At 41.3% G+C, this 27,524-nt stretch overlaps 3 protein-coding genes across 9 annotated transcripts in view; 2 read left to right on the plus strand and 1 right to left on the minus strand.

The window, feature by feature from the left end:
- Positions 1-217: 217 nt before the first annotated feature.
- Positions 218-10,925, plus strand: LOC138958037 (EF-hand domain-containing family member B-like). The gene is made up of 9 exons (XM_070329075.1): positions 218-439; positions 788-850; positions 1,335-1,665; positions 2,133-2,457; positions 2,866-3,088; positions 5,845-6,040; positions 6,347-6,559; positions 7,454-7,635; positions 8,466-10,925. The coding sequence occupies exons 1-9, from the start codon at positions 350-352 to the stop codon at positions 8,643-8,645; spliced, it is 1,803 nt and encodes a 600-aa protein (XP_070185176.1). The 5' UTR covers positions 218-349; the 3' UTR covers positions 8,646-10,925.
- A 1,561-nt stretch (positions 10,926-12,486) lies between these two features.
- LOC138958038 (protein phosphatase 2C-like domain-containing protein 1) lies at positions 12,487-26,724 on the minus strand. Of its 7 annotated transcripts, none has more exons than XM_070329080.1 (7): positions 26,591-26,724; positions 25,993-26,164; positions 24,155-25,339; positions 23,237-23,338; positions 22,700-22,923; positions 21,708-21,728; positions 12,487-14,087 (listed from the first exon to the last, which is right to left on the minus strand). In XM_070329080.1, exons 2-7 carry the CDS (start codon positions 26,156-26,158, stop codon positions 13,587-13,589), a joined length of 2,199 nt encoding a protein of 732 aa, XP_070185181.1. In that variant the 5' UTR covers positions 26,159-26,164; positions 26,591-26,724; the 3' UTR covers positions 12,487-13,586. The 7 variants fall into 7 exon arrangements, with proteins under 7 accessions (XP_070185181.1, XP_070185178.1, XP_070185183.1 ...); XM_070329077.1 differs by having other exon boundaries at positions 25,993-26,167; positions 26,591-26,713; XM_070329082.1 differs by having other exon boundaries at positions 26,582-26,675.
- LOC138958039 (protein white-like) overlaps positions 26,719-27,524 on the plus strand; it is a 55,033-nt gene continuing 54,227 nt past the window's right edge. Inside the window, exon 1 of the mRNA XM_070329084.1 lies at positions 26,719-26,816. The gene's annotated coding sequence lies outside the window, so the exon portion shown is untranslated. The remainder of the gene's footprint in view (positions 26,817-27,524) is intronic.

Here is a 27,524-nt window from a genome sequence, read left to right on the forward strand (position 1 = left end):
CAATAAAGAACTGCTTGGTGGACTGTACAGAAACAAGAGACATTTTAAGATCTGTAAGTTTGTATGAGGAAAAAATCAGTAAATTATTTACACTTTTTTATATTTTTTTTTAACAGTGTTTCATCTCAGACTACAGCTAAGGTGCATGCAACTGAAAGTAGAAGCAGCGATGACTTGGTAATAATTCTTAAATGGTTATATTCTTACTTGGCCGCCTACCGGATGTCCTGTCTCGTCTGTTGCTAAGAACAACAGCGATGGGCGAGTGGAAGAAGGCGGTTTAGGTTCTGCGTGCATGTTTCGAGGCAGTTTTTGTGTGGGGAGTAGAGTTTAGAAAATTACAAACAAGATGTCGACCGAAACGGTTAGGTTGCCAAATATTCAAACGCACAGCATTTATGATGGCAAATTTAAAGACAGGGCTCCCTTCGTCAGAACGGTAAGTCCTTTCACTTGTTTCAGCTGTTATTTTGTGTCAGTAGTATCATCATAATCATGATATTGATAGATAAATATCATTTGTGGTTATAACAGACCGTATTTGACTCTTATTGCTAGATCACTTGTTTGATTTAAGGTGATAAACTTATAAAGAAGACCAGCATTTTTACAAACGTCACCGACAAATATTTTTGCCTTCATGTGTTATTTAAAATCAAAGACAAACTAGGTTTCAAGAATTCAAGTCTGTGCAATTTCAATGAATTGACATTTATTATACCTCTGTGGGAGTTCTGTGTATGCATCCTCTGGAATTTAAGAATATGTGCTTGTGTGTGCTTCACAGGCTGGGAAACTGACAGCCTCAGGTGACACTGCCGCAGCATGTCTCAAGCCAAAGAAAGAGAGGGTGAGTTATTGTATGTGTGTTGTATCTACAGTGCAAACAGATAAACAGACACAGTCACAGATGGACATGGACGAACACAGGCGCTCATGCATACGCACATACATTCTTTGACAAACACACACAAACACGCACACACACATAATGATAAACACACACATGCACACATGCATACACAAACACTAAAATCATGCACACATGCTTGCACACACACACACACACACACACACACACACACACACACACACACACACACACACACACAGACATGCACGTGGTTCATAAGGCTTTAAACTGGAATTTTGACATTTAAAAACAGGAGCTTTGGGCATTCAAACAAGAAAGCTGGTTGAAGATTATTGGAAATCTTCAATTTTTTTTTGCCTTCTATTTTTCCTTATTTATTTTGAATAAAAACTCAGCGTACTCTGTGTTATATGTCATACAAATTTGAACAATTATGGATTTTTGTTCTCCATTTCAACAGCCGGACAGCCCAGAAATCATCAGACGATTTCGAGCCACTTTTCGGCCCGATGCCGAGAAGAGAACAGTCTTCTACGGCAAGGCATATGACCCCCACCTCAAATGGGCTGAGGATATGCGTCATGGCGTCAACACACACCCATCGTTGACTGCGGGAGAAATGGTCAACCCACATCCAAAGACGTTATTCCAGCAGCGGTCTGCGGACATAAAGGAAAAGAATTATGCGAGTCACGTACGTGGCCCTTTGGGAATAACACATGACCAGAGTACTGGTCTGCCGCAAAATTTGGATCCTCTCCGGTTTACTTTTGGCATCCCTACAGAGCTTGGTATGTGAACTTGTGTTTCTATTTTATTTTTAAGGAATTGTTGTTGTTATTTGTATATGTGTGTGTGTGTGTCTACGCTCGAGTGTGTGTGCGTGTTTGGGTGTGTGTGTATGTGTGTGTGTGTGTGTGTGTGTGTGTGCACATGCAATTATTGTTGTGACATTTTGTTGTTGTTTTAATACTTATAGTACACACTTCTTTGATATAGCTTGACTTTCCTTGTGTGCGTGGATGATACCAAGTGGTTGGCAAGAACGTCAGATTTTCATTGCGGTATCTACGCTTGTTCACTTTCTGCCAAATTCAAATGTCAATATCCTGGAATGTTCTAGTTGAATCAAGCTAGTTGCTAGAAAAACTATCAGAGCCTGGACATTTTCACCAGACTTATTTCACGATACTCTTTTAAGCAAATTGTGATTCACCTGGAATTTAAATATTCACCTGGAATTAAAATTGTGTTTCAGATGCTGGAGCAGGAGAGCTGATCAACCCCAACAAGACGTACGCCCAGGTGTTTGATGAGGCAGCGGTCGCACACGATTTGTACGTCAGATCCCACAAAAATTACTACGTGGGCGAGCATGTCAATCGCGGCTACTCTGCCCCGGAGTACGATTCCAGGGGCAGGTACGGCAAGCCCACGCCTCACGACATCACTGGCAAGATGGTGCGCAACACCATGAAGTGGACGTACGAGACAAAGACGGACAAGGCCACCCCCATCGTTTCCAAACGAGTGGATGAGTTCCGAGAAAAGTCTCAGCCTCAGCTGGGTCAGGTTCATGATCCGTACGTACTTTTAATGTTATCTTCTTTATTAATTCAAATACAAACTACCATTGTGGGGTGGGGAAATACCTCAGTGGGTAGCGGCGCTGGCTTCAAAACCAGTTGTCACTATCGGCGAGGGTTCGATCCCCACGTTCGGCGATGGATTTATTTTCCAGAGTCAACTTTTTGCTGACTCTCCTTGGTGTCCACACACCCCTGTATGCACGCACACGATAAAGAACCCAAGTTCACAGGGAAAGTCTCAAGGCTTTGAAACTTGAATACAATCATGCAGGAGAAAGGAAAACAAATGGGTAGCACCGTCCTGTATGGCAGCTGACTTCCCCCAGTGAGAAAGCAGCCCGAATTTCCATGAGGGTACCCTCACAGAACTATATAAGGTCTTATCCTTATCCTTTATTGCAGCATCAAGGACACGCTGAACGTGGGCCCTGACCACACCTTCGGCATCCTGTACAAACCCGATGAGTACGGAGCGGGGGATCTGCTTCACTGCCGCGTGCCGGGCGACTACATGCGCGGCAAGGACCAGCAGCGCGGTCTGGTGGCAGCCATGAGACAACACCTCGCCAAGCTCAACTACCACACCTTCCCCGACCTTGTCAGGGCATTCCGCTTCTACGACAAGGTAATGATTGTGTTTTCACAACAACAAAGATTTTTTTATTGCCCAGAGTACCACTTATTTACCTTTCTGGGATGCGACAATGTAATGTGTTTTCACAACACACGATATTACATTGCCCAGAGTACCACAAATTTTCCTTTATGTGATACAACAAGGTAATGGGTTTTCACAACACACAATATTTTATTTGCCAGAGTACCATGAATTTGCCTTTATGCGATACGACGAGGTAATGGGTTTTCACAACACACAATATTTCATTGCCCAGGAGTTTTCCTATGAGATCTGCCTTCTGATTCTATGACATGGTTATGTGCTTTCAGATCAACACACAATATTTCCTTTGTGAGACATGTTGCACAAAAGAACTATGTAGTCACTTGGTGTTTGCACAATTCTTTTATTGTTCAACATTGTTCGTCTCCCCAAACATTTTTGAAGATGAAAGTCGCTTGTTCATTCCAATGCTTGTTATTCTCTCAGGTGTTAGGAGACTAGTACTGGTTTTGAATAACTCTCACCTACTCTATTACACATGTGCGATGCATTTAGAGCGCTTACTTCCCTTTGTGTATTAGATCTCCCCAACAGTCATTTTGTTTTGTCATGAGATATGACAATGATCAAAAATTCCAAGACGGATCTTCTGGGCCTCTTCTCAATGCAATATATCTGCTGTCAGAAGTGACACAAAGTAGCAGAAGATGTTGCAATGTGAATAATGGCGTCACTTAAAGGCACAGTAAGCCTCCCGTAAACCATCACAGAGCTCCCCGAGCGTCTAAATACAGTACAAGCATACTTCCATTTGAACGCTCACCGAACGGGAACATCCTGGCTGCTTTCTGTCGAGCGTGAGACATTTTCCAAGAATTTATTTTCGTGGACTTGGCCCTGAAGAACAATGGCGCCTCGTTTTTGCGCTAGACCTAACTTTTAAAATCTAAATAATAAATTGACAGCTTGTTACACAAACATTCTTTAATCATAAAAGAATTCGTTTTTCATCAAGACAAGATCAGAACAATTCGAAGTTGTGAAAGTTTAAAAAAAGAAAAGCCTGGAAGCAGGGTCACGCAAGGGTCGTAGCAAACGACGGCCCGGTTTATCAGTGCAAATCGCCGTTCCTCTCAACAGTCAAAAGCCATCGCTAGAGTTCTTGTGAACCACAGCCGTTGTTTCGTGCATAAAAAACGTGCTATTGTAGATAAGCTCACGTCGAGTCGCATTCAAATGACTAACTATGACGACTGCATTGTGAAAAGGGGGAAAACTGGATCACACGGGTTCACGATGGCTCAGGGGTAAGATAAACCACGCAAAAATAAATTCTTTGAAAATTGTTCGCTCTTTACGGAGGGCACCTAGGATGTTCTCAATTGGTGAGTGTTTAAATGAAAGGGTGTTTGTTCTGTGTGTAAAAGCCTGACCGTATCTGTGATGGTTTACGGGAGGCTTACTCTGCCTTTAACCCAGGGCGGGACCAAATGAGTTGTAAGGGGGGGGGTTCCTCCTTTTTGGGGGGGGGGGCAAATCAGCGAAGTGGCAAAGCCACAAGCGCACGCCTGCGAACTAGGGGGGTCCGGGGGCATGCTCCCCCGGAAAATCTGTGCAATCTGGTGCATTCTGGGCCTTGTTTTGAGGGTTAAGGCCTGTCAGTGTGAGTTGGTGGTTCTCATCGGATTTCACATTGAATAAAATTTGTTAGAGACACACACAAAATTTATTTAAAAAAAAACCCAAAAAAACACTCAAAGCAAGGTACATGCTTTTTCCAGGGGTGGGGTTCCGGAACCCCTGGAACCCCCCCCCCCCTGGGTCCGGCCCTGCTTAACCACTTGACTGCCTTAGGACGGGTATACCCGTCATGCGCTTGTGCAGCCGCAGCGCCTTAGGACGGGTTTACCCGTCCTCTCCGTTCTGGGAATTTCCAGAAATGCTATGTCACTGCTGACACACAAAAATAGCAGCCAATGGCTTGGTAGGATACCTCATTCTCATGAATAAAAATACATGGTGACGTGGTTTTGCGTCTGAAGGCTATTTTCGGCCTTGGCGACAGGGTAGGGGAGATGATAGTGATTATAATCCTTTCTTGGAGCGAGCAAAACAGCCACCTGTGTTTGATCCACAGGCACCGGAAGACGCGCCGGACTGATTTTTCAAAAGTTCATATTTAAACATCATTATAAGCCAAACTAATTATTATTTCCATGATTAGACACTAAAAACAGATTTTTGGTTTAATTTCTCTTAAAAATAACATAGGTTTTACTTACCTACCTAGTGCCAGTTTGGAGCTAGAATTTTTTGTGAATTATTACACCCCGAACTCCAATATTCCCTGGCAGTCAGGAATGCACATACGCAAGTTTTGATTGGCAGCGAAGGGGTTAAAAAGTCCTGAGACTTCTTAATATGTTTGTCTCTTGAAACAACAAAATGTTTCCAGAATGAAGTTAATCTTATTGACTTATTTATGTTAGCAGGAGAAGATAACTACTATGGATGAGCATGTATTAATATTGTATGCTATTAATGTATGTCACACACCATCATCTGGTCAACTAAGGGAAGTAAGCGCTCTGCATGTGACATATGTGTAATGGAGTAAGTGAGAGTTATTCGGAACCAGGCTCCTGGCACCTGCGAGAATAACAAGCATCGAAATAAACAAGTGACTTTCATCACACACCATCATTTTAGATAGAAGATCATGAAGATACTTATCACCATTACTTGCCTTCATTATCCAGGAAGGCAAGGGCAAGATCGACATTGACGATCTTCGAGAGGCGTGCATCAAGTTTGACCTTCCCATTGACGTGTGGCTGCTGGAACAAGTCTTTGACTACTGTGACACTGACCGTGATGGCCAGATCAACTACCTCGAGTTTGCCAACTTCCTCAACTGGAAAGAAAAACTGCCCTCAGGCTTTGCTGACATTCCTTGTAAGTTGCTGTTTAGATTATCATCTTTTGTAGTTTCGTGGGGTATCATATTTTGTCATATATATGAGGCTAATGTATGTGAGAGTGCGTGTGTTTGTGTGTGTGTGTGTTTTCTCCCTGTTTGTGTGTGTGTGTGTGTGTGTGTGTGTGTGCGTGCGCATGTGTACCTGAACGCATGATTGTGTTGTAAATTTGTCCCATACAGTAGTTGTTTTTAAACACAGGTACAATAAACTTCACTTTTAACACATACACCTTACCGCTGCGTAATCACACTGTGTATCATGGCAATTTTTCTTTCTTCAGACATCGCAAAGTCCACGGGCTTTTCTACAGATAAGGTGACAGGCGAGCAGACCGGCCTGGTGAAGCAGGGAGACTTGAAGCAACGCACCCCTCAGAGCGCAGAGAGCACGCCGCGACGTCTGCAGAAACAGATTGATCGCGCCATCGGTAACCACCACACCAGCGCTGGCATGATCAACTCGGTTGCGGGTCCCACAGGAATGGACACGAGAAGTGAGTGTGACTGGGTGACGCAGTAGTCCCCCTTGTCACAATTAAGAAGCTGCTCTGCAGCTCTGCAGAGTTGTCTGCCGGCCTTGAGCATTGAGCTATTTATAACTCAAACGTTCAGAGCTGTTTGTGATAGGGTCTAACTGCTCCTGTCTCCTGATAGGCCCTTGCAAACATTTCTTGGCATATTTACTGCTGTTTGACTGGCTTTGCCTCCAAAAATAATTAGAGTGTCGTGTACACTTAATTACACAAGGATTTTGGTTCTTTGTGGGTGTGTGTGTGAGGGGGGAGGGGCACTGATTGGATTATATTGATAATTATCCAGATTTGGACAGCAGTCGCTGCAGCAGCTCTGATCTGACATTGCCCTTCTTCCCCCCACCCACACACTCACACACACACAAATAAAATAAAAATAAAAATGCCTACTCAACTGGGAATTTATTAATTTGAAACACAATATAAGGGGTGCTGGTGTTAAGCTGTTGAACACATGTTCCTCAGTGATGTAATCATGTTCCTCAGTGATGTAATCATGTTCCTCAGTGATGTAATCATGTTCCTCAGTGATGTAATCATGTTCCTCAGTGATGTAATCATGTTACTCAGTGATGTAATCATGTTCCTCAGTGATGTAATCATGTTCCTCAGTGATGTAATCATGTTCCTCAGTGATGTAATCATGTTCCTCAGTGATGTAATCATGTTCCTCAGTGATGTAATCATGTTCCTCAGTGATGTAATCATGTTATGATTCATTTCAGAAGCCATCGTAAATTGATAAAGCTCCGTTTTTGTTGAGTCTACCTAGTTTTTTTGGTAACAAAAAGCAATGAAAAAGAAAGAAAATCCGAGACAAGGGCTTGATAGATATTTGCTTATTCCGTTTCTTAGATTTCCGGACATATGGAACTCCAAGCATCCGCTCAGACCTGGCACCACCCCGTGTTCGTCGCATCAATGATCATCAGAATTACGGTGAAGAGTCTGACGTCTATGGTCTGACTAACCCCTCTCTCTACAGCCAGCGAGGGGTGTACGAAAAAGATCTCCTCATTCCAAGAAGTATCTCAGAGGTAAGAACAATAAAACATTCTCTATTTTTTTTATGGCTTCAAGGTGTTGTCTGAAGCTTGAAAAACTGGCTTTGCTGAAGAACTTTGCATTTCACTTCAGAGAAGAAGACCAGGAAGGATTGTCCTCACATACCTGTAAGATAATACAGATGGAAATATCTGCTGCCTCCTTTTGGAGAAACCACTCACACCTCTATTTACTATTGGGTTCATTTTCACAGAGGGTTTGGGAAAACTTTTTAAAAAATTTTTTTGTAGCATTAAATTCATGTATCTTAGGTTACATCTCTTTCTTCATTTTCATTTTCATGACTTTATTGTCCCGTCACTGGGAAATTCGGGTCGCTTCCTTCCAGTGGAAAGCTAGCAGCAATGGAGTCGTGCTACCCAGGTGTCTGCGTGTTTAGGTGTATTCAGCCACCTGCACTTATGGCAGAATGACCAAGGTCTTTTACGTGCCATTGTGATGACACGGGGGTGGGACATGGCTTCCGTCTCTGGGTCTGCACGTAAAGTTGACCCGTGTCCGTCCCGGCCCGAATTCGAACCTGCGACCTTCCGATCACAAGTCCAGTGCTCTACCAACTGAGTTACCGGGCCCCCATGACATAATTCTTTGCCAGATTTCCAAAGTTCAGTTCGCGCAATGAAATCTCAAGCTAACTTTATTATCATTGCTATTTATCATTTGCCATCATTTTGAAATAAATTCTCAAGCTAACTTTATTATCATTGTTATTTATCATTATTTATTATGTGCCATCATTTCGAAATGAATTCTCAAGCTAACTTTATTATCATTGCTATTTATCATGATTTATTATGTGCAGATTCAGGACATCTATGGCAGCATCGGTGTACTGATGACGGGCGAGACTCTGGAAGCCATCTACCGATCGGTGGCCTCCCAGCATCCCAAGGGGCATGTGTCCGTTGAGTCGTTCCGTAATGCTTTGGACGAAGTTCAGGCTGCCCAGATCGCTATGAACGACCACCCAATGGCGGTTTAAAATAAAAAAAAAGACTTAAGGTAAAACAACAAGATGTCAATTTGGAAAAAAATTTGAGTCAATAATGTGCAAAACATGTGTGGAAAAAAAGTGTCTGTGTACATTTCTTGTGTTGATTTTTTTTTCAAGAACCAAACATAACTTTCAAGTCAAAACTGAGCATCAAAATTTCTTTCACTGTCTCATCGGAGTTTGAAAGTTTACATCAAACTGATGACAATTCAAAGCGTGCATTTAGTGCAGCCTTTAAGTGAAGAACACTGTCAAAAGAGGACATATTGTTCTGTGAACATCTTAAATTGTTTAGTCAAACAGGTTTGCTTGTATGTCTTTAATGATGCCAATTGCAGTCTTTTCTCCCAACTGCCGTTTCTGTTTCCACACTTTAAAAAGAAAACTGCCTTCTCTGTAATTTGTAAATTAAACAAATATTGTGAACTGACAGGAGACCGTTCAGCATTACTACACAGAGACGTTGTGTACTTTCGTCATAACTCCAAGAAAGTGCCCGCATCCCCCCTCCTTGTGTCCAGTATATGAAATTATTTACACAGATTCTGACACGACAAAGATGATTATGGTGAACCTGATATTTAAATTCACATTAAAAGCATAGAATATTCTGATTTCTATGATGTGTGTCTACAAAATGATTGCCTTTGCTTTTATTTTTGTATTATTCAAGAAATGTGTATTACCTCAGTTCCATATTTTTTGCTGTTGCATTTTACAGCTATGTTCTTCAGGTCTGCATGAAAGCATTTAACCATACGGTGATGAGTATAAACACAATTCTTTTGCCTCACAGCATATTTGACATAAGGACAATGTTGTGTACAAAATTATTTGTTTTTCATGAGCAACATCTCGGTGGAATCAAAACAATTTGAAGATGATATCAGCAACATGACTGTACATCACTGTGATTTGTTAAGTAGCATGGTTATATACAGATGCATCTCCAGCCAATGAGGCTTTGCACTTGTGAAGGTAAACTATGCTGACAGTTTAGCAGAAGTAGTACATTTTTGTGTACATCTCTTTTACAATGACCAGCATTGCACTTTTTCTGAACCAACAGCATTGTATATGTTTTGAGTGAATGCCATTTCCCAGTATATTAATGTTTGTCATCATTTTCACGAGTTTTCATTCACAAACACCTGGTAAATAAATCTCATGTTCCCCATGCAATAACTCGAGGTGGTGAATAGGTTTGAGCTTTCATGTGAAACGTTGATTGTCAAAGTAAAAGCCAATCAGGCTGATTGTTTGATGTGTGGAACCATCGTGGCTTTGGATTTGTGTTTCCGAGGACAACGATTGTAAGCATTCACTCTCAAAGACCCAATCAATGTTGATAATTACCGCGGCGACTCATGGTCAATTTGCAACTTATCTCTGTAATCGCAAAATCCACAACGAAAAGTCATAAACACTGAAAAGAAAAGAAATATGCTCAACACTTACTGAATTCACAGGTATGATCGCAGCTCTGTACATTTTCAGACTGGAAGAAAAGCGTCAACAAGCTATGTTTGACGTCACATACAAGTTTTACATGTTATCTCATGCTACTGTGACGATGCCTTGTGGCCTGGAGTTGGATTCTAAAAATTCGTCTCCCTGTGGGTTATTGTGCATTTTGTTGCACAACCAAAATGATGACAAAAACGATGTTTGGTAGCTTGTTGTCAGACCAGCACTTTGTTGTTGGTCCTCGGGGAGCATATCGCCTTTTGTCTCATATTTATCAACCGCGGCCTTCGGCCTTGGTCGATAAAGATGAAACAAAAGACAAAAGACGATTTGGTCTCCTTGGACCAACAAAAAAGCTGGTCTGTCAACAAGCCACCAAACATATCTTATATTGCCCTTCCAACAAACTTGTGTCAGCATTACGTGAACGATACATTGCTCATTTATGGTACTATTAATCTGGCATATTATGAGCTGCAGAGCTCTGTGTTTTTTGCCCCAGATGTGAACATTGCCTTGTTATTCAAACTCCCTTGTTTTCAATCATGCACTGATTTACTGAACTGATCCATTGATATTGTGACTGGCTGTACTTTTACAAGTGTACAGATATTGCATTTTGTTTTTTAATCATTGTAAACTTTATCAGCATTACATTTTCTATCAGCATTAATGTTTGGTGCATCATTTAAAGGATGTATCTGTGTTCTAGCACTGATAATCTGTTGATGACAAATCCCTTGAACTCAGCATTACACTGCGCGTCCTTTCTGTTTTGTGTAATAAAATACTTAAAATGTGTGTGTATGTGTTCATGTGTGTGTGTGTGTGTGTGTGTGTGCGTGCACACGCATGGTGTGTGTGTGTGTGTGTGTTGTGTGTGTGTGTGTGTGTATAAGTAAAGTTCTTATCTCAATTTCAATTAAACATATTTCCACTCAGTTTGCACATCCCCCATCTATATATATATATACGACTTGTGTGTGTGTGTGTGTGTGTGTGTGTGTGTGTGTGTGTGTGTGTGTGTCCGCGATGCACGGCCAAAGTTCTCGATGGATCTCTTTCAAATTTGGTGGCCATATTCAGCTACACCCCGGACACAACCTGCTCGATGAGATATTTTAACACGTGCTCTCAGCGCGCAGCGCTGAACCGATTTTGGTTTTTCTCTGGATCCATTCCCAGTAACTCTTCCTTATCTTCTCCAGTGTTTTCAGCGTTTATCTCCCTTCCTTCGTGTGGCGTCAATCCATATTCCCGTTACTACGTTACTATTTTTAGAATGTCACTGCACTGTCCAGAACGCTTTCCTTGCACCCGTAAGTTGTCCTTACTGTAAAAGTGAAAAGGTCGAATCAATTTATAGCCACGCGAAAAATACACTGTCATCTATCTCTATATATTTATAGATATAGATATACATATATATATATACGGCTTCTCTGTGTGTTTGTGTGTGTGTGTGGGCAACACCTGTGGATTGTAGAGTTCTGTTTGTGATGTGGTCTGGCGGCTTTGGTGTGTCTGTATGTTCAGGCCTTCCTTCGAGAAGCCATAACAGTTATTCTCAATCCCGTTTGAGTGGACTTCGCCTTCAAAGGTGATTGTGGTGTTTCGGCACTCGGTTACATTTGGCGGCGTCGACAGCGATGGGACTCGATATGAAATGTTCAGGCCACTGAATCATTTTCGTGCTGTTCCCATTCCACCTGGGAGGGACCTAAGCTTGGCGGGTCCATGGTTTGGAACTTTGGGGACAAAGTTCATTCAAAGGGGGTCGAGTGTGACAGGGAGACTACCGTCGCCCTTCACAGCAGACTCTGCAGAGTTGTTCGCCTTAGAAGTTGTGGGCTTTCCTTGCATGTACCCGTAAGTTGTCCTCACTGTAAAAGTGCAAAGGTCGAATCTATTTATCGAAAAATCCACTGTCATCTATCTCTATATATTTATATATATAGATAGATATATACGGCTTCTGTGTCTCTGTGTGTGTGTGTGTGTGTGTGTGTGTGTGTGGAGGCAACACCTGTGGATTGTAGAGTTCTGTTTGTGATGGGGTCTGGCGGCTTTTGTCTGTCTGTATGTTCTGGCATTTGAGAAGCCATAACAGATAATATAGGGCTTAGAAATAAGCTCAAAAGTTCTCAATCCCGTTTGAGAGGACTTCGCCTTCAAAGGTGATTGTGGTGAACCGCCACGTTGTCTGTAAATCTCTGTCTCGCGATTCACCCCGGCTTCGCCGGGTATTCCTCTAGTCTACAATACATACATCTGCATACCCACCCACACATGGTCACTGCACCACTCACTTACACTTACAGACAGACACACAACATGAACAGATCAAGTACAAAAGCTTAAATCAGTTATGGCAATGTAAATTACACATGGAAACATATTTAATGTTTTAACACAGAGAACACAGCAAGATTTTGTTCATCAGAAATCCATGTATAAAATTAATTACAAAACTAATGTAAAAACCTGAACCCTGATTATTGTAATTCTTTGTTCACGTGACTTGGATGCTGCTTATACTGAACCGGTGTGATAAAATTTGACTTTGAAGTGATGCTACCTTTACAGGTAAAATACTGTTATTTTAGTACAGTGGTACCCTCCTTTTAGGGCGTATAGATTTGTATCCATGACCAGCAATATTGTTGTTATGAAGATCTGCTACAATAAGCCTCACTTTATCCTTCCACTTTATAGTTCTATGTAACCAGTACGACTGAAAAAGAATAATCACATATTTTTTTTAATTGCTCAGAAAAGAAATCATCAGTTCCTAGCTCCTTCAACTATACTTAGTATTCAATAAACTATATTATAAATCCGCAGACATTCAACAATTACTGCATCAATTGAAGATAAACCGAGTATCAAACACACAACACAAATTAAGTATCACGATGTATGGTATGCTTTGTCATTGTAAATAAACAAGTTCAAACTGACATGGCAAAAGTAGCTTGAACAACCAATTACACAGAGGTGCGTGCATCTATCCAGGCACAAACACAAAGAAACCACCCTCTAAACTTTCAAAACAAAGATGAGCATTTAAAGTATTAAAATAATATACAAAACCTCGGAATGTCGAACATGCCCCTAATGGTTTAACTGTGAGGGCTTTAAAAAAACATTTATCTTATCTTGATGAAACCTGATCTAAAGAATGTAACTTTGCACAGCAGTTCAATCAAAAGTGAAGAGTGCAGTTCAATCACTAAGAAGGACGGCAGAACATAACTGGTAAAAAGAGTGAAAATTGGACGGTCAACTCAAATATAGAGTGAGTGAGTTTGAAAACTGCAGAATATCACATTCAGAGCCAGCACACTCAAAGTGTAAATCATTGGTAATATCAGTAAACCCTGCCATGCATAATACAGCTGGTGGCTTCTCAGGGAAAAATAGGATTCAGACACTCCTTCCCAGCACAAACCTTGAATGTCGTCAAATTCCACAGCCAGGCAGCAAAGCCACCATGACAGTGATGTTGTTCCGCGATCCGGCAAGAAGTGCGGCTTGTACCAAATACTCCGCCATCGCCTTCGCAAGCTCCCTTCGATATTCCTCGGGTGACCCTTGACCCCCTAGCTGCAGTCGCGAGTGTTCAGGCAGAGTCAACGTGTCATGCCCTCCTCGGTGACTAAGCAACTGGTCATCCACGTCACCAAAATGACTTCCGACCTCCGTTTTCATGTCAGCGTTAATCCTCCGTCCCTCTTCTTTCGTGGCAGAGGAGGTCTTTTCTGAGACAGCCGCGTCATCAGCCCCCTTTTCGCTGGTTCTCTTGTCGTCAGAGGGTCGCTGCCCCTTATCTCCAGTTGTTCTAGTTGCAGAGGTCTTGTCACTGCCAGCAGGGGTGGGAGTTTGGCTGGCACCTTGTTGCAGCAAGAGAGCGAGAGAACTGGAGGGCTGGGTGGGTGGCGGGATTTGATTCTCTGGAAGCATCTGGAAAAGTTTCGCTGGTTCTAAAATGTGTTTTTAAGGTAAACATGCTAAAACATACATTCACATAAGAGAGAGTTAGAAAATAAGAAAGAGAAAAAGGGCGGGGGGAGAGAGAGAGAGAGAGAGAGAGAGAGAGAGAGAGAGAAAAAGAGAGAGAGATATACTGATCTGTTCACATCTTGTTCTGGCAAGGCGGCAAGAAAACTGGAAGGAGAGAGACAGGCAGACAGACAAAGACAGAGGGATCTGTGAGTGTGTGTTGAGAATAGCATGTAATACTTGCCCACGTAACTGCAACACCTATTTATAATTCAACCTGTCCTGTTCGGTCAACTTTGACTTTAATTTGCTTCTGCCTCAAAGATCCCCTGAATTACATTAAAAGTTAATCCACTATGCAAATGCAAATTGTTTCAACACATAATATCATGACAAAATAATACTACACAGTTATAAAATGAAGAAACATTTTCACCCTGACATTGTGCATATGATTATATCATTTGCACCTGTATAAGAGTAACATTAAGGGCCAAAGTTAAAGGTGGTTTCATTTTCATGAAAAAAACATATGGGGACAAAAAAAAGCAGAAGAAGAAAAGTGAGATTATGGAATGTTAATTTCAGACAAAACAAAACACTCACTAGAACTTCAACCAACCAGACTAGTGGACGACAAAAATACACAACACACAAATAATAATGTTGGATGATCACTTAGCTTTAGATGTTGCTTTGACGTTTGGAAAAGCTATCAAATTTCAGACAGGAAAAGCAATAAAAACGACTATAAACCCATTTTCCACCTGTAAGAAAATAAACCCTCTAAATTGCTTCTACTCCAATTACATTAACAATTATAATGGCTTAACCCAGACAAACCACACACACTTGTCAAAGGGGTTACCCTGCACATGTACAGACAGCCACACACACTTGTCAAAGGGGTTACCCTGCACATGTACAGACAGCCAACCACATGCACACACTTGTCAAAGGGGTTACCCTGCACATGTACAGACAAACCACACACACTTGTCAAAGGGGTTACCCTGCACATGTACAGACAAACCACATACACACACTTGTCAAAGGGGTTACCCTGCACATGCACAGACAAACCACATGCACACACTTGTCAAAGGGGTTACCCTGCACATGTACAGACAAACCACACACACTTGTCAAAGGGGTTACCCTGCACATGTACAGACAGCCACACACACTTGTCAAAGGGGTTACCCTGCACATGTACAGACAAACCACATGCACACACTTGTCAAAGGGGTTACCCTGCACATGTACAGACAAACCACATGCACACACTTGTCAAAGGGGTTACCCTGCACATGTACAGACAAACCACATGCACACACTTGTCAAAGGGGTTACCCTGCACATGTACAGACAAACCACACACACTTGTCAAAGGGGTTACCCTGCACATGTACAGACAAACCACACACACTTGTCAAAGGGGTTACCCTGCACATGTACAGACAAACCCCACACACTTGTCAAAGGGGTTACCCTGCACATGCACAGACAAACCACACACACTTGTCAAAGGGGTTACCCTGCACATGTACAGACAGCCACACACACTTGTCAAAGGGGTTACCCTGCACATGTACAGACAGCCAACCAACTCACTACACCCATGGCTGATTACCATAAAGATGAATCCACAATGCACAAAAGTTTCCGGTCCTTTTTATATTTAGTCAAGTTTTGACTAAATATTTTAACATCGAGGGGGAATCGAAACGAGGGTCGTGGTGTATGTGCGTGTGTGCGTGTGTGTGTCTGTGTGTGTGTGTGTGTGTGTAGAGCGATTCAGACTAAACTACTGGACCGATCTTTATGAAATTTGACATGAGAGTTCCTGGGTATGAAATCCCCGAACGTTTTTTTCATTTTTTTGATAAATGTCTTTGATGACGTCATATCCGGCTTTTCGTGAAAGTTGAGGCGGCACTGTCACGCCCTCATTTTTCAACCAAATTGGTTGAAATTTTGGTCAAGTACTCTTCGACGAAGCCCGGGGTTCGGTATTGCATTTCAGCTTGGTGGCTTAAAAATTAATTAATGACTTTGGTCATTAAAAATCTGAAAATTGTAAAAAAAATTAAAAATTTATAAAACGATCCAAATTTACGTTTATCTTATTCTCCATCATTTGCTGATTCCAAAAACATATCAATATGTTATATTTGGATTAAAAACAAGCTCTGAAAATTAAATATATAAAAATTATTATCAAATTTTTTTTTCGAAATCAATTTAAAAACACTTTCATCGTATTCCTTGTCGGTTCCTGATTCCAAAAATATATAGATATGATATGTTTGGATTAAAAACACGCTCAGAAAGTTAAAACGAAGAGAGGTACAGAAAAGCGTGCTATCCTTCTTAGCGCAACGAATACCCCGCTCTTCTTGTCAATTCCACGGGCACTGCCTTTGCCACGGGCGGTGGAGTGACGATGCTACGAGTATACGGTCTTGCTGCGTTCAGTTTCATTCTGTGAGTTCGACAGCTACTTGACTAAATATTGTATTTTCGCCTTACGCGACTTGTTACTTTTACTTTTACTTTCATGTTTAATTCCAAAGGTGTTGCTGTAGAATTTGCTGACGGGACATATTGATCGCAACCTCGTTTGTTGGACTCCACACGCCGTGGGTTAATTACCTTCCTTGAATAAAAGAGTTCTATTACTTCAGTCTGATCAAAGGTTCTATTCGTGTGGTCCGACCGAGTGTTCGAACTGTGTCATTTCACCCCGATAAGCAATGATAAAAGGCAACTTGCCGAGATCTTTATTTTGCCTGAAAGATCAAAAGTGCTAATGGCGCGTACCGGCCCGCTGATCGCATGAAGTGACAACCCAGTACAGCGCAGCAGCGTTAAGCGCTTTAAAGGAAAGCGCGCTTTTCTTTATTCTTTTTTTTTACCTTTTTACATTTAGTCAAGTTTTGACTAAATGTTTTAACATAGAGAGGGAATCGAGACGAGGGTCGTAGTATATGTGTGTGTGTGTGTGTGTGTGTGTGTGTGTGTGTGTGTGTGTGTGTGTGTGTGTGTGTGTGTGTGTCTGTGTGTCTGTGTGTCTGTGTCTGTGCGTGTGTGTGTGTAGAGCGATTCAGACCAAACTACTGGACCGATCTTTATGAAATTTTACATGAGAGGTCCTGGGCATGATATCCCCAGAATTCATTTTTTCGATAAATGTCTTTGATGACGTCATATCCGGCTTTTTGTAAAAGTTGAGGCGGCACTGTCACACCCTCATTTTTTAATCAAATTAATTGACATTTTTGTAAAGCAATCTTCGACAAAGGCCGGACTTTGGTATTGCATTTCAGCTTGGTAGCTTAAAAATTAATTGATGACTTTGGTCATTAAAAATCGGAAAATTGTAATTAACATTTTTTGTTTTATAAAACGATCCAAATTTACGTTCATCTTATTTTTCATCATTGTCTGATTCTAAAAACATATAAATATGTTATATTCGGATTAAAAACAAGCTCTGAAAATTAAAAATATGAAAATTATGATTACAATTAAATTTCCGAAATCGATTTAAAAACAATTTCATCTTATTTCTTGTCGGTTCCTGATTCCAAAAACATATAGATATGATATGTTTGGAATAAAAACACGCTCAGAAAGTTAAAACGAAGAGAGGTATACAGAAAAGCATGCTATGCAGCAAACCTTGCAAATTTCCAGAAGCTGCAATCTGAAGCGACCTATCTCTGATTCTAGCAGACGATCTGTCCAATGTTTAACACAAAATCAGCAAACTTTCCTGTCACATAGAACGTCCATTGTATAGTGCAATGTTGAAATGAAGTTACCGGTCTGAAACATTTAGTCGTTTCTTCTGAGACAATCCTTGTTCTCTTATCATCTACATATTTACCGCAGTCTTCACCACGCAAATTCCCAACAGAAGTCAGACTTTCGAACATACAATCTGCGTAGGCAAGCATGATACGTCATGACGTCATATGATTCCTAGCATATTGACGTATACGTAATGCTAAACATCTGTGTATCTCGAGTTTTCTCCGTAATACATGTAACATGTCCGTGGGTTTTTATATTTAGTCAAGTTTTGACTAAATATTTTAACATCGAGGGGGAATCGAAACGAGGGTCGTGGTGTATGTGTGTGTGTGTGTGTGTGTGTCTGTGTGTGTGTGTAGAGCGATTCAGACTAAACTACTGGACCGATCTTTATGAAATTTGACATGAGAGTTCCTGGGTATGAAATCCCCGAACGTTTTTCTCATTTTTTTGATAAATGTCTTTGATGACGTCATATCCGGCTTTTCCTGAAAGTTGAGGCGGCACTGTCACGCCCTCATTTTTCAACCAAATTGATTAAAATTTTGGTCAAGTAATCTTCGACGAAGCCCGGACTTCGGTATTGCATTTCAGCTTGGTGGCTTGAAAATTAATGAATGACTTTGGTCATTAAAAATCTGAAAATTTAAAAAAAAAATTAAAATTTATAAAACGATCCAAATTTACGTTCATCTTATTCTCCATCATTTGCTGATTCCAAAAACATATAAATATGTTATATTCGGATTAAAAACAAGCTCTGAAAATTAAATATATAAAAATTATTATCAAAATTAAATTGTCGAAATCAATTTAAAAACACTTTCATCTTATTCCTTGTCGGTTCCTGATTCCAAAAACATATAGATATGATATGTTTGGATTAAAAACACGCTCAGAAAGTTAAAACAAAGAGAGGTACAGAAAAGCGTGCTATCCTTCTTAGCGCAACTACTACCCCGCTCTTCTTGTCAATTTCACTGCCTTTGCCATGAGCGGTGGACTGACGATGCTACGAGTATACGGTCTTGCTGAAAAATGGCATTGCGTTCAGTTTCATTCTGTGAGTTCGACAGCTACTTGACTAAATATTTTATTTTCGCCTTTCGCGACTTGTTTTTTTTTTTTAAAGAAGATTCCTTCCTCAATTACTTTAAAGACCATACACATGCACGCCTTTAAGGAGAAGATCCCAGATACCAAGCATAGACAAAGCTATTTTCTTCTGCTTAATAATTAGCCAAGCTTTGTGAAATAAAGTACAAACATTATTTCATCAAGAAGGTTTCTGATATTCGTTCTGAACTTGATCAGATGAGTGCACATTCTGCTTCCTCCAGTCATGTTGATGTTCCCACTGATTGTTCTTTTCCATCATTTCAGCCAATCAGTGAAAAAGACCTTAAATCCATTATTCTGAAGTCCAAACCAACAACTTGTCCACTTGATGCCATACCCACACCACTGCTTTTTGAGAATCTTGATGTGTTGTTGCCAACTCTTACTCAAATTGTCAATGATAGCCTGTTATCTGGTGTTTTTCCATCATTGTTCAAAACTGCACTTGTCAAACCACTTCTCAAAAAACCTAGTCTTGATGTCAATATTTTGAAGAATTATCGTCCTGTATCTAATTTATCATTCTTTTCCAAAGTTTTTGAAAAGGTAGTTTTGAAGCAGCTGTTGTCATATTTGAACACCCATGATTTGATCTCGCACTCTCAGTCCGCTTATCGCCCTTCTCACTGTACTGAAACAGCCCTACTTAAAGTAATCAGTGACATTCTGTCTGCTCTGGATGGTGGTGATGTGTCAGTGCTTACCCTACTTGACCTTTCTGCAGCGTTCGACACGATTGACCATGTCACGCTTCTCCATAGACTTCAGACTCTGTACGGCATATCCGGTCCACCGTTAGCATGGCTTGAGTCCTATCTCATTGGCAGGACTCAGGCTGTGCTTGTCGATGGCCAGATGTCTGCTCCAGCCCCACTTTCTTTCGGCGTTCCTCAAGGTTCAGTACTCGGTCCCATCCTTTTCATCATGTACACTAAGCCCCTCTCCACACTGATTCAAAACCATTCTGTTTTAAATCAGTCTTTTGCTGATGACACCCAGCTGTATAAACCCAGTCCCCCTGCAGAGACACATTCCGCCATCCAGACCATTCAGACATGCATCACTGATGTTAAATCTTTGATAATCGATAACAAACTCAAGCTGAATGATGATAAGACTGAAGTCTTACTGTGCAAAAAGAAGAACACTACATTTCCCTCTCCCCAACCTGTTTCTGTTCAAATAGGCAATACCGACATTCTTTTCTCACCATCAGCTAGAAACCTTGGGTTCACCCTTTCATCTGACATGACCCTTAACAAACATATATCTTTAGTCTGTAGAGCAGCTTATTTTGAGCTTCGTAAGATCAGCACCATTCGCCACACACTCTCCTCTCAAACAACTAACACTCTTGTCTGTGCCTTTGTTCTTTCTAAACTTGACTACTGCAACTCTCTTCTCTCTGGCTGTCCTCTGTACCTCCTGCATAAACTACAAAAAGTCCAAAACTCGGCAGCACGCCTCATTCTCAAAGCACAAAAACGAGATCACGCAACACCACTTCTTCACACACTGCACTGGTTACCTATTCAAGCCCGCATTGACTACAAACTGTCCACCCTCTGCTTTAACTTCTTTTCTGGCTCGTCTCCTGCTTACTTCTCTGAACTCCTCACCGTCTATTCTCCAGCAAGACAACTCCGTGCCTCTTCTGACTGTCGCATCCTTACCATTCCACACACCAAAACCAAAACATACGGACAACGCACTTTTACTTTCTGCGCACCCACACAATGGAATTCTCTCCCCTTTCACATCCGCCACTCTCAGTCACCCCAAGCATTCAAACGAGCACTTAAAACGCACCTCTTCAAGAAATACAACCCCTGATTTTGTTTTCTCAGTCCATCAGTAGGCTACAAGTATTTGTTGTTTTAGTGATAATGTATATAAACATATCTAGGACTGTTTTCAGCATTGTTGATAACATGTTCTGTTTGATTAAGGGTATTCAGCTGGTATTTCCTTGTTTTTTACTACCTATTTTATTCATGTTTTTATTACTTAGTTAGTGGAAGAATCTTTTGTAATGTATGTGTGATGGTGTATGCTTTTAATTAAGCGTTGTTGACTATGAATGTAGATGTAAATGCTTGTATAACTGTGTTTTAATTTTAAATGTGTCAAGCGCAAAGAGCATAATTGTAAAGTTATGATGTTGCGCTATATAAATGCTCATTTATTATTATTATATTATTATAAACACATGTAACATTTACTACCTCATCCTCTTGGGCGAAAAACTAAAACAAAACAAAAAATAACAAAGAAATGCTAAGACTGCATGCTTCTGTGAACATCTGGAATGTACTAACACAACACAGAACTGAACCAAAGAAACCAAAAATAACAAAGAAATGCTAAGACTGCTCCTATGGGAACATCTGGAATGGAAAAAGTACTAATTATGCACAACACAGAACTGAACCAAAGAAACCAAAAATAACAAAGAAATTCTAAGACCGCTCTTATGTAACGTAAACATATGGAATGACAAAGTACTAACAAAACAAATAAAATCCAAGACTGCTACTTCAAACATCTGAAATAAAAACATTACACAACAAAGAAAATCTAAAAATGCTACAAAGAACATTTCAAACAAACGGATCAAATGCGTCTAGGTTCATAAAAGTGTACCTTTTTCCTCTGTGCCAAGAACTTGAAAAGAAGTGAAATACAGTCTTAATTCATCTGTTAAAATAATCTCTTCCATACTATACTATATAAGCAGACACACACACACACACCACTCTAAACAAGAAAATGCATAATACTTCAACTGCACCACGTCAAAGTGTTGTTTTCCCCTCCCCCTTCAGCTTAAAAAGCAAATGCGTAGAATGCTCCTCATTTCTTGCATATCACTTCAGAAAAATACAATCTGCTTCCCCAAAACAAAATAAGGGCAGAGAAGTAAAAGAAGAATCCACACAAAAAGAGTAAAACTCCCCCAATTTGGTTACCCAGGTTTCTTCTTTCTACTGAACATTTTTAATATCTCTCAAGTATTTACTCTCCATCCCAAAACTCCCTTCTAAATCTCTCCTTCACTGGAAAAAAAGAAAGATCAAATAAAAAGAGCAGGAAGTCCCAAACCAGGAGAGGTCGGTCCCTTGTTGCTCCTACTGCTGTCCGGAACACCTGTACTTACTGTTCCCTATAAAATGCCAGAACACAAAATACAATTTTGGAGAAAAAAAAGAGGTCAAGGCTGTGATAGTGCCAACAAGGTCTCAAGCATTGTCTGTGAATAGATCATACGCAGCATGCTAAAACCATGTGTGCAATTTATGTGCAAAAGAAATACTGTGACATGCAGCATGCTGAGAAAATGTATGCAATGTATGACTATGAGCAAGGGACACACTATGACTATATAGTCATTATATAATTATAATTATATTATATAATTATCACAACAGTGGAACCCCCATTTAAAGACCTGCACAAATCTGAAAAAATCAGCCCTGAAAAGGGAGGGAGTCTTAAAATGGAGATAGTTCATTACAGAGGCCAAGAAACAGTTATTTGAAAAAGTAGGGGTGGGGGAGTCAAGGGTCTTAAGGGGGGGGGGGGGCTCCAGTGTATAAGTGCATGTGCATAAAGCACTAACAACAAGATGCTCATACCCTCATCAGCAGGCTAGCCACCTCCTGGTCCGAGAGAATCTCCCAGACACCCCTTGTTGCCATGACGATGAACTGTGCAAACTTGTCAATGGGTACGCTGCTCGAGTGGGGCTCCACCAGCACGCAGCTCTTCAGGGCTGGGTCTCCATGGTTACCAAGACCTCTTGTTGTGCTAAGTACTCCATTAAGACGGCAGTCAACCTCGCTTGTGCTAAACGTTCCACCTTGAATGAAGAGTTACAAAAAGAAAAATATTTTCAGGTCTGTCCGCCTGTCCATCTTGCGGGTCTACCATTCTTTCCATCTGTCCGTTTATCTTTATTATTTAAATGGACCTTGAACACACTATCTTTCAAAATGACTTCAAGGCCTACTTTCTGACATTTCACTGTAGCTTTGGCACATTTCTGAATCTGTTACGGACGCATAATAACGAGCAAACAGTAAATGTTGCCAAAAATGCACTCCTAAACATGTTACAGTTGCTCTATCATTTTCTTGCAGACAACATTCTCCGACAATAAATGAATGTTTGACCTTGACGGATGACCCTGTCATGTTCCTTGATGTTGCTGGGAGTGTGATCTTTGGACAGTCTGTACGGTCTGTTGCCACGTATCAGTAAGGCCCTCGCATCGCCTGTGAAACAGTGTGAAAACATGTATATATACCAGCTTAATTCTTTCTTTCTTTATTTGGTGTTTAACGTCGTTTTCAACCACGAAGGTTATATCGCGACGGGGAAAGGGGGGAGATGGGATAGAGCCACTTGTCAATTGTTTCTTGTTCACAAAAGCACTAATCAAAAATTTGCTCCAGGGGCTTGCAACGTAGTACAATATATTACCTTTCTGGGAGAATGCAAGTTTCCAGTACAAAGGACTTAACATTTCTTACATACTGCTTGACTAAAATCTTTACAAAAATTGACTATATTCTATACAAGAAACACTTAACAAGAGTAAAAGGAGAAACAGAATCCGTTAGTCGCCTCTTACGACATGCTGGGGAGCATCGGGTAAATTCTTCCCCCTAACCCGCGGGGGGTACCAGCTTAATTAGCAATGAAACATATTATATCAGCTCAACAACAGAAAGTTACTCAAATGTGAGATTTTTTATTGTTGCTTGTCTGTTGATAAGAAATTGAGTGTAACACTTCAGTTCAAGACATAAAACAAATTCTACTGAAGCAACAAACAGAGGAAAATTGTTTTCTCAGTTCCGTGTGTGTGTGTGTGTCAGGGGGGGGGGGATGGTGTGGGGCAAGAGGGGGGGGGGGGGGGTGGGTGGGGAGGTGGGGGTGGAGAGAAATGTTGCTACAATTTTAGGTGAGTGAATATTTTTGCCCATAAATAATGCTGTATCTACAAATTTATTCAAAAGAGCACAGGTCTTTTTTATTTCTCTCCCTAAAATCTCACTACATTTCTGTTGCTAAAAAGTGTCACCCACCTGCATTAGCAAGGTGAATAAAGCCAACAGTCTCTGGTTTCTCTGGCATTTTGGATGCACCTTGCTTCTTGTTGTCACCCTCCGACCCACGCAAAGTTGTATTTCCAGTTCGCATGGTGTCCTGAGTTGGTGCTACGCTTTCGATGACCAGAGACAGAGCGGAACATCCACTCCATCTGACCTTGGACCATTCATCCTTGCCGTACGACAGCAGAATGTCCAGCAGCTGGTAGCTCTTCTCGAAGGCCTGAAATATCTTGTCCTCCTCCGGGTGCCTGGATCTCTCCGTCTTGAATCCCATCGATCGGGTCAACTTGGCAGGTGGCGGCGATGACATCTCTTCCAAAAGTTTTCTGTACTTGTGTTCACAGAGCTCGATGATTCTGCGAGTGAGGTCATCGTCGTCTTGCTGGATTGAGACTGGTGCCCCGCTGTGATCAGCATCAAGGCCAGCAGCTTTGCCAGGCTTTGCACTCTCGGCTTTGCCTTTCTTCTCCGTCTGGCCGTCCAGTTTTCCTGCAGAACCAAAGACAAACCTGTGGTGTGAAATATCAGTGTCAGCATCATACACCGGTTTGGGACCCAGTGAAAGAGACGCATCAAACTTCATCATTTCATGCAACAGCATCTTGTGCAGCAAGCTAGCCGCCACTTCCGCAGAGAACCGGCCATGGTATCCATCAAACAAACCCATGTAGCACTTTTTCATGTCCTCTCCAAAACAGTCCTGGTAGATTTTCGTGTCCTCCATTTCAGTTTTCCATTTGGCGTTAGGACTCGAGCACATGCCCAACGCATACACGCAGTCTGGGTTGCAGTTCAGAGCCGTTCCCCTGCAGCTAGTGTCAACCGTCTCCTTCACCTGACGACATGCGTCAAACGTATCTTCCACATCAGACTTGAGCAGCTCATACGCATCATTCACTTCTTGGATCTGCTTGGGCAACAGGGGGTTCTCCTCTGTGGCATCTTTCTTCATCTTTTTCAGTACAGCATGTCTCTTCTTCAGCAGCTGTTCGGATGTTTCCGGAGGGCTGTTGCCTTTGAAGTTGAGAAGCAGCAAGGCATTGTGGTAGGCGCGATGGTGCTTGAGTTGTCGGATGTCGATGAAGAACTTGCACTGATCACAGAACAGTGTGATGTCTGGTTTGTCGCCCAAATCAGTTAGGTACGTCTCTGGGGTATCTGGAAGAAAAGGACAAAAATGAAATATGATTTATTACTGCATGAAACGATGAAGTGAAAATGTAGGACTTTGTTATTACTTACATACCTATACGTGGACACACAAAGACCATAGTACACATTTTAAAGTCTGCTACCTCTTAGTTACCCGTAGGTAGAGACTTAATTCATATCAAAGTAAACATGATTGACTCTCTTCTGCTGAAAGATGATATAAACAAATGAAGAAACACAACAACAACAATACACTAGTTCATGGGTGCAACCTGGAAAATTCCAAAAACCGGCAAAAGTTGGGGTCCAGCTTTTTTACTATTTAAAATGCCAAAAAAACCCTCTCCTGGAACAAAAACATCGGCAGCCGATGAAACCAAAAACCTGCTGCCGGCATGTAGCCGGCAGAGTTGCACCCATGCTAGTTTCCTATCAAACATCAAGCTAATACTGTGTTACAAACAGCAACAAACAAACAAACACACACACACACACACACAACAGCAACAACAACAACACATAGGCATGCACACAACAACAACAACAACAAGCAAATAAAACACCCACAACTACAACAACAACAACAACAACAACAACAAGCAAATAAAACACCCACAACTCATCTATTAGTATCGAACACATACAGAACACATGCCTACCTGATCTATGGACATCCACAGCCTTGAAGTTCTCTGTGGCTGGCTGAGGCTGGCCGTCCCCCACTGATAGCTCCTCTTCCTCCACAATGGTCGTCTTCTCTGGGCTCTCTCTTTCATCGTACGATGACATGTGACTGCTGTATTCCGAGGCTCTACGCGTATACATGATTGCCTGCTAGACAAACCCAAACCGATCAATGGCATTAAATCTCACTTTGTTTAAAGTCAAACAGTTACGGCTTCTAGATTCGTTCAAATTTGCACCAAGCACTAACAGTTTTAAAAATCTCCTGGACAAGTCCACAAAATCATTAGAAAGATTTGTCGACTTTGACGAGTGATAAAATACAACTCCAATTGTATGCAACCAAAGAATGGGATAACTTATTGGCCGCGAGGCCTGGGCGATTATACACCAGTCCCAAAACTACTACTACTACTACTACTACTAGTACTACTTCTACAAGTACAAGGTTGTGGTAGTTTGATCTAAAAACGTTAGTGATTTTGGTGGATTTACATGCTTTTTTTTAAAGGCAGCAATATTGCGAGAACAGCACTGTGTTTTCTTACAAAAGTTTCCGTTTACTTTTAATACCGTTGCTTGCTGTAGACCCGTACAAATGCGATATCATCGGCTATGCTGAGACTGCAGACATCTCGTAGCTAAGCAAACATCCACAACCGGAAGTGCAGCAGAATGAAAACAATACTTGTTTCGCAGAGTAATTTCCCTTGGTGCACAGCCTACTGAAAAAACAGAGAAGAGATTTTTACAAGAAAAATCAACGAGAATGCCATGCTGAGTAAAGCTGTAAATCACCGTAAGTACAGCTATCACAATGAATAACTAGTTAGACAGATTTGTAATGTGATTTTGACAACGAGGTGCACACTTGCAGGGATGTTCCTTGGATTTTGTCCTTATAGGACAAATGTCCTAGCCTTGCTGAAAGTATAGGACATTTGTCCTGAACTGTAAAAAACAATCGGTCATTTCACGTGGAAAGAAATAAGCCGTCCACATCCTCCTTTGGTACACACACACTGTGACACACACCAGAGAGAGAAATATATTGTAATTGTATTCCAAACTTGCCTTCTTCTAGTTCTTGTGTGTGTGTGTGTGTGTGTGTGTGTGTGTGTGTGTGTGTGTGTGTGTGTGTGTGTGTGTGTGTGGTTTGCTGAAATGCACACTGTGCAAAACATCAGTATTCTCTCGCCATCGAAATTTAGCCATGGATAAAGTTTAAGCCATGAAGGCACAAACGTCCGTGGTGGTGTCGTCGCCGTTTTCGTACTCACAGTCACAGTGGGTCCGGTCACAGTCACACTTGACGACTGATCATGATCTGACTGTCGAAAACACAGCTTGGGTTGGTCCTTGTCCGGTTTCAATTTCTTCGCAGGCGGCATGATCGCATTCGCAGTTTCTAGAATCTATACAACCGGAAGTTGAACTTTCGGAAATTCTTAAACTGCGCGGTCTTCAAACGGCGAAGTTACTAAACCAAACAACAGAAGACGTTGCC

This window comes from Littorina saxatilis, linkage group LG2 (assembly GCF_037325665.1).
Source record: "Littorina saxatilis isolate snail1 linkage group LG2, US_GU_Lsax_2.0, whole genome shotgun sequence".
Classification (NCBI taxonomy): domain Eukaryota; kingdom Metazoa; phylum Mollusca; class Gastropoda; order Littorinimorpha; family Littorinidae; genus Littorina; species Littorina saxatilis.

What these genes read in the sequence shown, in the direction of transcription:
- LOC138958037 (XM_070329075.1), top strand. Translation starts at nt 350, where the DNA reads ATGTCGACCGAAACGGTTAGGTTGCCAAATATTCAAACGCACAGCATT. An exon ending in GGGCTCCCTTCGTCAGAACG is followed by an intron (nt 440 to 787) that starts GTAAGTCCTTTC and finishes TGTGCTTCACAG; the next exon opens with GCTGGGAAACTGACAGCCTC. An exon ending in AGGCTTTGCTGACATTCCTT is followed by an intron (nt 6,041 to 6,346) that starts GTAAGTTGCTGT and finishes TTCTTTCTTCAG; the next exon opens with ACATCGCAAAGTCCACGGGC.
- LOC138958038 (XM_070329080.1), bottom strand. Translation starts at nt 26,158, where the DNA reads ATGTATACGCGTAGAGCCTCGGAATACAGCAGTCACATGTCATCGTAC. An exon ending in TGTGGATGTCCATAGATCAG is followed by an intron (nt 25,340 to 25,992) that starts GTAGGCATGTGT and finishes CTTTTCTTCCAG; the next exon opens with ATACCCCAGAGACGTACCTA. An exon ending in TATTCACCTTGCTAATGCAG is followed by an intron (nt 23,339 to 24,154) that starts GTGGGTGACACT and finishes ACTGTTTCACAG; the next exon opens with GCGATGCGAGGGCCTTACTG.